The sequence below is a fragment of the Ambystoma mexicanum genome, chromosome 2p, assembly GCF_040938575.1.
Source record: "Ambystoma mexicanum isolate Mex_15411 chromosome 2p, UKY_AmexF1_1, whole genome shotgun sequence".
NCBI classification, from domain to species: Eukaryota; Metazoa; Chordata; class Amphibia; order Caudata; family Ambystomatidae; genus Ambystoma; species Ambystoma mexicanum.
In genome coordinates, this window is record NC_090923.1 from 1,436,569,049 (window position 1) to 1,436,582,128 (window position 13,080).

Below are 13,080 nucleotides of genomic sequence, written 5' to 3' on the forward strand. Positions count from 1 at the left end.
CAGTGGTCTGGTGCTCCGCAGTGGAGTGGCCATCTTGTTCGGGTTTTCGAGCGCCTACTCCCCCCCCCAGATTAATAACTTTTACATATACCAAGCTGATGGAAACAAAAGCAGTTGGCAGACAGACACTCCAAAGATTCCCTCTGAAAGAGGTGATTGCTATATAGTGGGTGATAAGAACAGCCAACCACAAAAAGGTGCAATATATTAAGAAGGGAACCCAAACCACCATTGCCTAGCCAAGCGGGATACTCACTAAGGCAATTGACAAACACCCAGGGTTGCCTAAATCAAGAAAAGATAACTGAACATAAAGTGTATGAGGAAGATTGCCCAGATGTACAGAATGTCTTAAACCCACATTGCCCAAGCCAAAGAAGTGGGGAGGAGATGAAGAGTTAAACTCAGCATTTGGTTAATAATGCAAAGGTGGAACAAGATTGGCAGGAGGGCTGTCCTTCTGATACAGGAAGTTCAGGAGGATGAAAGCATTGCCAATTTTGCATGTAGCAAACACTAAGGTGTAATAAATATCACCAGTGTGATTCTTGTATGCCTTGAAGAGAATCCTACTCTAATGTTGTGAAGAAGAGGACATTGTTAAACATTTTGAAGTAGATCCTTACCACCAACGTACTTAGGGTAGTAGTTGGACCTGGCAAGGGAGTACTGAAACCTGGTTACACCCAGCCATGTCTCTAGCTATGCCTGACGGATTCTCCATCCTCCGAAGCAACAGGACTGATTCTAGAGGCAGATGTATTGCACATATCTTCAAAGACTCCCTCCAAATGAGACCTTCCAATATTGTCATAGAAGGTAATTGTGATGCACTATTGGTCAAACTATCCTCCGCCCCCCAAGACTCCTTAACCATTCCTGTAATCCATTGCTCTCAAGGTGCACCCCTATCCTTCGCGGAGGACCACCTTCACGCCCTGGGAGACAATATCAAGCCCACTACCAGAACTATTCTGTTAGGGGACTTAAACATTGGCATCAGTGACCCCACGGACCACAACGCCACTTCCGTGGCAAACGCACTCTGCACCCTTGGCTTCAGACATTGCGCAACCACCCCCACCCACAATAAAGGTTGCACTCTGGTCTGGCTAGCAGACCTTAACAGCCAGGATACCATCTCCTCTAAATCCCCATGCCCATTGTCAGACCACCACATCGTGACCTTTACCTTTTCACCTACTAGGCATCCCACTCATGCCCCGCCGCCTCTTTTGCCCACCTGGTCCCGTAATTCACTCAAGATGAGTAAAGAAAATACCACACCTATGCTCTCACAACTTCAACCTGAACACTTTCCGTCTAATGGCCCGAGTGTTACTGCTGACATTTACAGGAGTACATTGACAATGGTAGTTGATACTTTAGCACCACTAGCTCCCCCACAGGGCCAAACCGTCAGGACACATCAACTCCTGGTTTACCCCTGACCGCCAAGAGCTGTGTACCAAGAAATGCCTGGCGGAAGCTACTTGGAAAAAGTCTCCCTCTGACGCCATAAAAACACTGTTCAATAACACTTCCAGACTATATGAACAGGCTATCATTGCAGCTAAAGCTGCACCCTACAATACCAGAATCACCAATGCCATCCTCTGCCCCATCACCAAACATGAGACTTGGTGTACCAACATCCAAAATGCCATTATGGATAAACTAAATTCCCTACATAGGAAAATTGCCCTAAAACAAGCTTCAATCAAAATGTCTGCCATCTTTCCCCCGCCACCCACAAACTCTTAGCCACAACACCCCAGTATTCTACTTTAGGAAGATCACAGTATCGGAAACGTCCAATATCCTCAAGAGCCTAAAACCGTCAAGGTGCAAAGGGGAGTTCTGCGCAGCCATCATCATCAAGGACTGCTCAGAAGCCAGAAGCTTTAGTCCCCTTTATCAGGTGGTTCATCAACGACTCGTTCTCCTCAAACCTTGTTCCCTCTAGCCTCCTCCTCTCACCTACCACCTCACGGCCACTACTAACTTCTCCCTAGAAGCCATGACCTGGTTTGCTTCATTTATTGAAGGCAGATCCACGCAAGTGTTCACAGAAACATCCAGGCCCCCCTCCCACGGCCCCCATCCCATGTGTTGTACCACAAGGATCCCGTGTCTCTCCTCCCCCTATACAATGTATTTACCAAACCCTTCTTTGACTTTCTGGTCGCCATCAGCATATCGTATACCAACTATGCCGATGACACCCAAATCCTCCTTCCCCTCTCGGGCAACTACGATTTCATCACCCTCAACAAGATATACCTGACAATTTAGGCATGGATGGCCACAAACCGTCTCTGCCTAAACGATGACAAGACGGAGCTTCTGCTGGTTGGCGCCTCAGCAGTGCCGACTAAACTCAATGACCCTTACACTTCATTTAACATCGACTGCCTACAGAGCCCAGTCTCCACCCAGTGAAAAACGTGGACGTCCACCTGGATGCCACCCTTTCACTCACGCGACAAACTCGATCACATCATCGGCAGCATACACAACCAAGTTCATTAATGCTGCTAGACAATTCCTCACACCAACCAGCTGCCTTACCGTAGCATGAGCCGTCATTGGCTCAAGGCTTGACTTTTGCGATGTACTCTTTGCCGGCACGTCAACGCATAACATCAGAAAGATGCAGGTGATCCAAAACAATGCATTAAACTCAGCCCTCGACACCCCGAAACAAGATCACATTTTGACTGCAAAAAGGGAGGCCCATTGGCTCCCTATTCGAGAAAGGATACTTTTCAAAACTCTCTCCATTACACATAGATGTCTGTCCTACTCAGCACCCGTGTATGTGTCGCAAAAGATCGCAAGAGCTAATTCCACTAGACCAGCAAGGTCTGCCCACGCAAACCAACTTGTCTAACCTAAATTCAAATCGGCCAGAGGAGGTGGTGCTAGCTTCCTGACGGTGGCAGATAACCACTGGAACTCTTTCCCACCTGCACTAAGAGTGGATGAATCGTACTGGGCCTTCCAAAGCGCACTGAAAACCTGGCTGTTTGCCTAAATGTTGGTGCTCTGTCACCATAAATGTATGAACTACATGTCTCCTCACTGCGTTTAACTGGTGTTTGCAACAGTGCCTTGATGCCCTCAGACTTAGGTGCTTTATAAATGGAAGAAATAAATAAATCCTCTTTCCTTTGGGGATCAGAAAAAACGGTGAGTACCAGCCTTGATTTCTTTCCGCTGCAGGTACCAGTTCGACTGAATCTTTCTCCAACAGGGTTAGAACCGTCCTGTAAGAGGAGCGGGTCTGGTTCTTCAAGGGCTGGTCTCTTGGGGGAAAGTTTGGAGGCCTTTTTAGAAAAGGGAGGCAGTACCCATGTGCAACTGTTTGGTGAAGTATTACTTCTGATGCATGGGCACTGCACTCTTCCAGATGCTGAGATAACCTGCCTCTTACCACAGTCCTGTGGGTTGAGTCCTCAAAGCAGTTTTGGAGTTGCGGATGGCAGATCGGCAGAAGGTTTAGCAGCGACTCTGTCTCCACCTCCATGTGACCCGCGAGGTTGTGTTGTCTCCTTTGCCTCTCTGAGAGAACTGGCCTCTTGATCTTCTGACAGAGGAGTAGAAACGAAATGGCAGTCCCCTCCAACTATGTGAAGATGATCGACCCTACTGTAACTGTTGAACTGCAGCACTCCAAGATTTAGCAGCTGCTTTAGCGGTTTTCATTTTCTCTAAATGTTCATCTGCTCTGGAGCCAAAAAGTTGTGAGCCCTTGAAGGGCATATCGAAAAGTCTTTTTTGAACATTGGTTGCAAGACCCAACTTTCTCAGCCAAGCAAACCTTCTTAACACAGTACTGGCAGACATGGAACAGCTAACAGTCTGCTGTGTCTTGTCCAGACTGAAGAGATTGGCACATGGTATCCTTTCCATCCTGTATGATATTAAGGAAGCCTTCTCTCTCTTCCCCCCTCAGGGACATTTCGAGCGCCATCGCAACCATCCCCCCCCCCCACAAAGTATGAGTGAATTTGGCAAAGGCACAAGTGGCATTCACTGCCTTTAGAGCCATGCCTCCTGCAGAGAAAACTCCTTTCCGCAGGGTACCCACCCTCTTATCGTCCCGGTCCGGTGGGATCATGGGTATGCTGCACCTTTGGAGGTAGAGGGGGCTGCTTGTACCACTGAGCTCTCTGCGCTCAGATTTCTGGAAAGAAATTCAGGATCCATAGACAATGGCCTGTATTTCTTGGTGAGGTCTTTATTCACTTCTGGGGTAGTCTGTTTTTTTCCAATTTTCCATGGCTCTATTTCTGACTGCAGTGTGGAATGGAAGGATGTCAGTTAAATCATCCTGCTCGAATTCCACTGCAGCCCTACCCCAGCCAAGATATTCAATGACCTTGCACATAACAGAGCTGTATGATGTATCTACATGTCCAGATCCTTCCGGTGCACCAAACTCGCCTCTGGAGAAGTGTCCAGCCCACTAGCATTCTTAAGTGTGTCTACCAGATCCCTCATCCTAGATTCCTCTGAGATTAGTTCTTCTGGGACACCAGGTGCGCCATAATCTAGACCAGATCAGAATACTGGACTTTGCTCTTCCTCATAAATTAAACTCATAGTCCTAAAGAAGTCTGTTTGCCTGTGGCTCAAACGCCATAGACTGGCTCATCCAGGTCGTCGAAGCCTTCGACAATGTTGACTTTGACGTCGAGGGAATCAAAGTCGACACCTTCGATGGGATAGACAGTCTTAGATCGAGTCAGAATCTTTTTCTCTTGAGGTATCGAGTCTACAAGAGGCGCTTGAGGGACCTTCGATACCTTTCTGTCTGGGCTCTTGGGCGTGCGAACAGAGGTTTTTGTCGACCCCATGTCTGCCTGATGCAACGTGATGGGGTCAAAAGCCTTTTTTCACTTCTCCGAAAGGGCTGGGGTTGCCTCCTTTGCAAATAGCTTCAACATTTTCTGTTGGAAATTTTCCAACTCTGCGTAAGAAGCTGTTTTTTAGGAAAGTGTACCCAAAAGGTCAATCGAGGCTGATGGTGTCTCTTTCTGTTTTTTCTCGAGGAGGACGAAGAAGAGTGACAATGACCTGCAACGTTTTGCATGCTTTCTGCGTTTCTTGGCCCGGCGAGGAGAAACTACTTGCACTCTTATCCTTGGAAGATCGTACCTTCGACAGAGTAGTTGAAGCAGATTTGGGAGAAGGCCTGCGCATGACGAATTTCCCTTTCTTCTCTTTTAAGGCCTTCACTGTCATAGAGTGACAGGAGCCACAGTCATCCACTTTGTGGCTCGTTCCCAAACACCAAAGACATATTCAATGTGGATCCGTTATCAACACCTTGGAGCCACAATCGGTACATCCTTTGAATCCTGTTTTTGGGGTAGACATCAAGTAATTCGAAGTGTGTAGTTAGATTGCTGAGGCGAGTGAACCGTTTCGAGCAGCTTTGCAGAAAAACAGAACTTGGGCAACGGGTGTGGTGTGTTCCATTTATATTGAAGCCGTCATACTTGCGAAGGACTGAGGCTTTCGAGGGACACAAGATCGGCGATGACGACGCACAGTGCCCTCTGCTGTCAAAGGTTTCCGACCTGCAAGCAGGATATCGGATTATATCAAAGATGAGGAATACACGGGAGGACACACTACATTCGAAAGAACATTACTGAGAGGTAAGTAATTTGTTCTTCTTTTCTAGGGAGATGCCTTTGAAGGGTGTGGTGGGTGATACGTTGCTGTTTTTGTGTACTTTCATGAGCATGTACACATTCCAATAGATACCCATACTGCAAGTGAACCTGAGAAGGTCTAGCCATTAGAGGGGATGCTGATTTTGGAGGGTCCGATACACAGACGTAAGCCAGTGGAGAGTTGGAAGATCTGTCTTTCCAGGGGTGTTCACTCGGGAACCAGGCAATAGTTTTTTTTCGGACCCTGACAGCCTTCCACTGCACACTTGGCTCATGAGCGCCTATGGTTCCAAGGCCGTGGTTTGACTGAAGAGGTTGTGGCCCTCATGGTGTATGGTAGAAGTGCAGACAGAATTGTTATTCATACTGCTGATTCTGTAGATGGCTCGATAAGCAAGAAATTGATCCCTTCTTATCTTTATTGGTACAATGACTTTGGTGCTGGATTTCACATTGTCTTGGGCTACAGACAGATTGTAGTTGTCCACTATGAGGGAATATCTTGCTGCACTCTTTTTTGCAGAAGCCTGGAAAGGGTTCTTTCTTGGAAATGACACATGTAAAAGTTCCTAAAAGGATCACTATCCTAGTGTCATATATCTAGTCACAGTGGGACTTGAACTTGGCCTTGGCATAACTGATGACCTTACCTTTTGAGACGGTGCACAGTTGTGACTTTAAATTTCTTACTTTAAAGACTGCTTTCTTGGTGGCCATCATATTGAACAGACGAGTGAGCGAGCTGCAGGCCCCATCTGCTGATACAACCTACATCTTTTTTTCGAGCTACAAGCTGGTGCTTTAAGTGTGAATGTATTTTTGCCTAATCATCACTTGGTTCCACATTAACCTGTCCATACAACTTGCGTTCTTCTTTCATCGCCCTCGCCTTCAAAGGGAGACGTGTGGTTGCATAGACTGGATTCTATAGGTAGGTCAGATGACTATTGAAATGGGGGAGTGGGGGACTGTTGACTGCCTATGGCAACGAGTCGAGAGGGGGAGACTGACCAAACAGATCATCTTCAGGTGTTTGCTGCCTACATCAGGATCTGCTCTGGCCAGCACAGTCAACCCCTCCAGAAGGGATTGTGGCTCATTTCACCAGGGATTGTGCAACGGTCACCACGTTTTTGAAGGAGATCCCAATTCAAGAGATTTGCGGTTTAGGCATCATGAAGCAAGACACAGACAACAAATACAGAATTCAAAATAAAAGGATTTATTAACTCAAATGTCAGGATGACACATGCCCTATGCTAACGTGGGATTTCCCTACCTGAACAAAACTAAGGAAAGTCTGAAAGTTCAACTTAACAGTCTGTCTGTGTCCAAGACCTATCCTTGCCCTTACAACTAAAGCTAAACAATGTGTGGGGGTGTTAATAACAAAAGTAATGGTGATAAAGCAGAAGTTCTGCGCTTGTTCCAGCTCTAAGCTTTTCTTTCAGCTTCCCTTCCCCAAGTTCAAAAAAGTTCCACAGAAGTCTCTGGATTACCTTTCTTAAGTTCAGAACAGTTCCACACATTCTTGGGGTTCCCTTCCCCAAGTTCAAGGCAACATAGTTCCACAGATGCTCTAGGTTCCCTTCCCCAAGCAAGTTCAAGGCCACACTGTTTTATAGACTAGGGGCTTCACCAAAGAGAACAGTGTGTGAGGCGTTTCGGATGAGCAATGCGAATATAATTGGAAGGCAAAGGAAATAGTTGAATGTTACAATTGAACTTCGGGAGGGCAAGAAAAGATACCATGCACAGAGTGGTCTGGCGCCACGTGGGCGAGTTTTCAAAAGTCTCTGTTAGGCATCCAACGGATGCTGAGTGTGAGAGAAAGAATTATTGAGATCAAAGTGGTCATTCAACGGGTTAAGCTAAACCCTGTGCATATTCGAAAGTCTTCGATAGTTTAATGTACATCATAATTGGTCCGAGCCCGGCTGAGCGAGACTAATTGAATGAATTAAAGGGACCTGAGCCCCGCAGAGGGAGATCCGGGGTGAACCATAAGTCACCTGAAAAACTTTGTTTTGAAAGGGATCTTAGCCCGGAAGAAGAGGTTCCAGCATTGAATTTTGTTGAGAAAAGGATATGAGCCCGGCTGAGGGGATCCAGGGTAAACACCCAAGTTGAATACAGGTGAAAAGGAAAAGACCTTTTGTGTGTTGTTTTTGGTACAGCAGGCCCTCTGCGTCAAGAGATTTGCAAGACGTAAAGAGACTTGGACACAGAAGACCCTGAACTGGGAAAATGGAACTGTATCCTTGTGCTGCAGAAATCAGAGTGTGTGTGCTTTGATCGAGTGATCTGCCTTGCCCCGTGCTGAAAACGTGGGGAAGGGAGGCCAATGGCCCGAGCATCCAGACATATTATTCTGTGAACACCTTTCTTTTTCATGAACATTAACCCACATTATTTGTAAATTGGTGGCAAGGATTGGCAATAGGTTTTTTTAGTATAGGCCCTTTTATTTTTACATGACTCCCACTAGGACTGCATTATTATTATTTGATGGTCTTAGCTTGTTCCCTTCTGTAGATTTAGGTTTAGATAGGCGTTCATCACACCTTTCAATAAACACCCTTGAACTGTGGCCACCTGTGTCTTACTGTTGATACCATGCCTTTCTTATAGTTCCCAATTTGGCCTCTCCTTGTCAGCCTCTTGGCTTAGTTTAATTCAGTGCAGTATTCAATACTTGCCATTTCTGTTTCACCCAACCCGCGGCCACTAGTTCGTTTCATCAATTTCATACATTTTCACTTGTTCGGCGCTTGCCTCTCATTCCCCATAATCCCCATGGAGTGCACCAGTCCAAGTGACTTGCCTTCTTCACTCACTGGTCTTGTGTGTTCCTTCCGGGCTGCTGCGCTGCCTGTATCCTGTATTCCGCTTCACTCGCTTGTTTCCCTTTGCTCACAAGCTCTGCTCACTTGTGGCTCTTTGGTTTTCGCTGTCACCTCTACTCTACTTTCGCGGACGCTGGCAGCTTCCTTTTTTCTTCTTTTCTGCTCACAGCTCCCAAACTTGCGGTATCTCCATGGCCTGCCTGCTCCTCGGCACCACAAGTCCTTAAGGTCTTCTGCTGTGTCATGGCTGTGCTGCAGAGCCCACTATAGCTGCCTCCTTCTAAACCCGACTCCCTGCTGGATGCTTCCACACAGGCCTCTTAGTTGCTGGTTTCCTCCCTTTTTAAACACATGCAGCCAGTTGACCTGTTGCAGGTGTGAGTCTTCAATTAGAATTGCCTGACTGCAATTAGAACGACATGCCTTACCGTCACAATAATCTGCAGGCATCTTCTTCGTCCCAGTACTAGAGTGGTGAAATAGGTTACTAGTATTCACTACACCTGGTCTCTTCCTCATCCCAGTACTGTAGTAGGTTGAATGAGGAAAACTGAGGGGGAACTGTTGTACAATAACCCATAAAGGCCGGAGAGTTAGGTTGGCCTGCACAGGGAAAAGGGGATACCATGTCTCGCCTGTCTCGCCCTTAACCCTTATTTTCCTCACCCTCTTTCTGGTGCTTCTGGCTTGGTAGTATCTTTGTTTATTTTCTTGGTCAGCTGGACCTGGGTAGCAGTACCCCATAACTGCCTCTGGGATAGAGTGTTCTTCCTGAAAGGGAAATACCGCGTCTTGCCTGAGAACATCTCATTCCCAATCCCCAAGGACCCTCCACCCAGGTGATCCTCCCTAGGTTCTCCACCCCCAGGGTCAGGATCCAAAAGTGATGGCCTTTCCCTGGTCAACTAAGAAGAGGACCCAAGGGGAGTAGATGTGAGGACGCCTTCAGGTTTCTCTAACCACTTGGTTGAATCTGTATTCTTTTGCAAAACATTATGCTAAGACTTGGGCACAAGGGAGGAAGCCTTTTGATGAATCTGGTGGAGTCATCACCTATCTCCCAGAGGTAACCTCCTCCCATGCGGCCAGGGGACTGCAGCTGCTACCTGATACTGACCCAGAGGCAGCTATATGAGGGAGGATCACATGGGAGGAGACAACCTTCGGGGAGATGTCATGGCACCATTGGTTAAGACATGGTCTGCCATTTTCTGATGAAAATAACCCTCCCGATATCAAATACCCTCATGGCCTATTATTATACGCCCACTCTTTCTCCCATGAAGAATAGGGTGATCACTACTTCCAATTCCACCTACCATTTATCCAAGAATCCTTTTCCATTTAAGAATTCTGAAAATGTCTATTCATGGCTTTCAAACCAATTGCAAAACCCATGACTGCGTGTCCCAAAATGACCAAAATACTGGGAAGAAGAATCAAGCAATGAAGAATGATAAAAGCCCCAAGCACAGTGAGCATTCTAGGGTTTACTCATATCCACCTGTGTCTGGGAAGTTTAAAAAGGCGAGTGAAGCAGAACATTGTCTGCTGTTGGCAGGAAAGAACAGCATCTCTCTGTGAGGCTGAGGAGATCGCAGGGCAAGGACTGGCGTGGTGGAGCCAAGAGTTTCACCAGCATAGAAGGGGAAGGCTGCAGGGAAAAGGAAGACACTCTTCAAGAATGCCAGGAGTTGCAGAGGGACTCCTGGGTGTTCGCAGGTGATCAAGAGCAGTGCTTTCCTTACCGATGCCCAGAGCGAAGCAGATGCTGGAAGTGGAAGCAGTGAGAACCGAAGAAACCAGGCACAGGCGGTCACGAGACATAAGCTGATGAAATTGCTTCTCCAGTTGACTGCATGAACATACAACGATGCCAACGGATGCTGGTGAGCCTTCCTAGAGGTCGTGGGGACCCTGGGCGTGTTGGGTGGCATGCCGAAAAGCAAGAGAATTAATCACCAACAAATGTGAGAGAAAGAGAGAAGTATTTGATATTAGAAAAGGAAACAAATTGCAAATAAAGCCCCTAGTAGATGATAAATGCAAATTGTGGAAACGAAGGAAAACCCAAAATCAGAATTTATACCCAGAAGATATATTTGCAAACAAAGTATGTGTGTGATACTATGGAAAAGGGCAGGAATCCCATGTGAACCTAAGAAGTCCTGGCAGGGGAGTAAACCAGGCAATCAGAGCTGTGTTGTTTAATAAGAGTTAAGAACTGTTTTGTTTTGACAAAGAGGTCCTGAGAAGGAGCATCAGGACTAGGAAAGGCTTGTATGAACCAGATGTTCGAGAGATACAATTACAAAGCCAAGACCAGATGCTTGCATCAGGATTGTTGTGGGCCAAGATATGCATACAGAAATATAGAATGTGAACTGCAGAAATATTGTTGTTAGCCAAAATAGGCCCAAGGAATTATTGCATGTGAACTTCAGATATATTGTAAGCCAAGAAAGGCACAAGGAACTGTTGAAAGTTAATCTTCAAAGGACCAAGAAGAATCGGGTGCAAGGGGGACTGCCTCCTGAGCAAGGACTTATATCCTTGCAGAACCTTTATGTTGAAAGACAGTTTTTCTTATTTTTGTGAACCTTTCGCCAAACCTTCCATGGTTAAAGATCTTTTCCATTTCACTGTAGAGTTTAGTTTTAGTGTGAGGGTCAGAATAGAACTTTGGACACAGAACAGTTTTCATTTTGGACATTCTGACACCGACAAATCCTTAGTTTTTGGTTTAGGTAGAGCAGTTCCTCTAGAGCAGGGTCAGAGAGGCATTTTCCCAACCCCTTTTGTTGTCAATAAAAGTCTTTAATGAAAAACCTGGCTAACTTGTGTCCGAGTTTCATTCCCGACTCCTCACACCTTGTTTGGTAAGGCTGTAGTGCAGCACATCTTTGGGTGAGAACTGTATGTCTTGTTATCTCCAAATCTTAGTCCAAAGATAGGGAATCTACAGAGGAGATTTCATCCATTAGATGAGCAAGTTACATACCAGGTTGGTTCTGATGGTTATAAGGTTCCTCTACAGATTCCTTATCCATCTGCTCTGCACCCTTTAGTCACCCCAGAATTACCCCAGTTCTCCTAGGACAGGATGTATCCAGACACTGTTATTTATGGTAGCATTCATGATGTATGCCCTTTCAGAGCCATGCGTATAAGTGTCCTCATCTGGCACTATGGGAGCTTGATTCAAAAGTTGTGAAGTCCAGGCCTGCTGATTGGACATTTCATAGAAAAGAAAAATGTATCCATCAGAATCAATGTTACTCTTAAGAAATATAACTTGTTCTTCGCTTGGGGTTCACTGGTTAAGTGCATTGGGATAAAAAAGATATTATTTTTCTCTTCCTTCTTCCTTAGTATGGCACCCATTCCGAACTGTTGAAGAACAAAGGATTGTATGCAGAGCTGATTCACCGGCAGGCGACGGAGCAGAAATGAAGATCACCAAAGAATATGCCACAAGGTGGCATTTCCTGTAATACCCAGGGTCCAATCCCAAGGTGCAATGACACTCCGCCCCAAAGCTCAACAACTTTACACCATGTAATGCAACTCTCTGCTAATACTCTTCCTTTGTGAATTGGAACACATACTTTAATTAGACATTGTCCAATGCTGTGTGATGGTAGGGACCTCTTTCCTGTACAAGTATCAATTTATGTTTGGATGGGACCTGTTTTTGGTTCAGTGGACCAGGAATGTCTTTTTGTTGATTGCACCTATCAGTACCCTAATGTATGTTTGTGCTCTTTACAACAGTGGCGTAAATGACAACTAATATATTTTGGCACTTATCTTATGATTTTGTACTTACCTTCATGTAGGTGTGTGCCTTCCCCACAGTAACGAATATAGATTAAGCATGCTGCGCATACTTTCCTTAGTGTCTTTGATATTTTTCTCTCGTAACCTTGGTTTTAGGTGATGAGCTCAAAAAAAGAATGGCCAAATGAAATATTGAAATTGCAACATAACAAAATACTTAAATGACATTTGAAAAACATAACACTGAATAAAAAAAGCTTGAAGTAGAACAATAAAGGAAATGGAAAATAAATTACTGAATTGAAACATTCTTAAGGAAGCATACCCCTTTAAGTGGCCAACCACCTTTACCACGCTTATTTCCTCCCAATTTATTCTCACATTCCTCACCTGAAAGAACATACACTGATGCGTTGAGATGTCTTGACCACCCAGAGTCTGAAAGCAATCCTTCTGTCCAAACCACAGAAACCGTTCCAGAGGAATGGTAAATCCAGAATAGCACCAGCTGACTCTCCACTGGAACAAATCCTGTACAAACACAAACTGATCATAGCAGGCCATTCACCTACAAAGAAAATCCAGGAACCGCGATCGAAACGGAAAAGAATAATGGGAATGTGCAACATAGGAAATCATGCACACCTGAGACCTCTGCATTGTTGCCAGAATGCGACCTAAAATGCAGCAAATACTGAAAAGTTATTTGTTTTATCATATAAATGTGGTTTAGAATACCGTTTTAATAACCATCTTTTGATTACTAT

The 13,080-nt window shown here is 45.5% G+C and overlaps 1 protein-coding gene across 1 annotated transcript in view; it reads left to right on the plus strand.

Annotated features, from left to right (window-relative positions):
* The window catches only part of ABCB8 (ATP binding cassette subfamily B member 8), a 1,358,869-nt gene extending 1,346,264 nt beyond the window's left edge, over window positions 1-12,605 (plus strand). Inside the window, exon 16 of the mRNA XM_069645969.1 lies at window positions 11,906-12,605. Coding sequence (XP_069502070.1) covers window positions 11,906-11,986 — 81 coding nt within the window. The 3' untranslated portion in view covers window positions 11,987-12,605. The remainder of the gene's footprint in view (window positions 1-11,905) is intronic.
* Window positions 12,606-13,080: the final 475 nt, after the last annotated feature.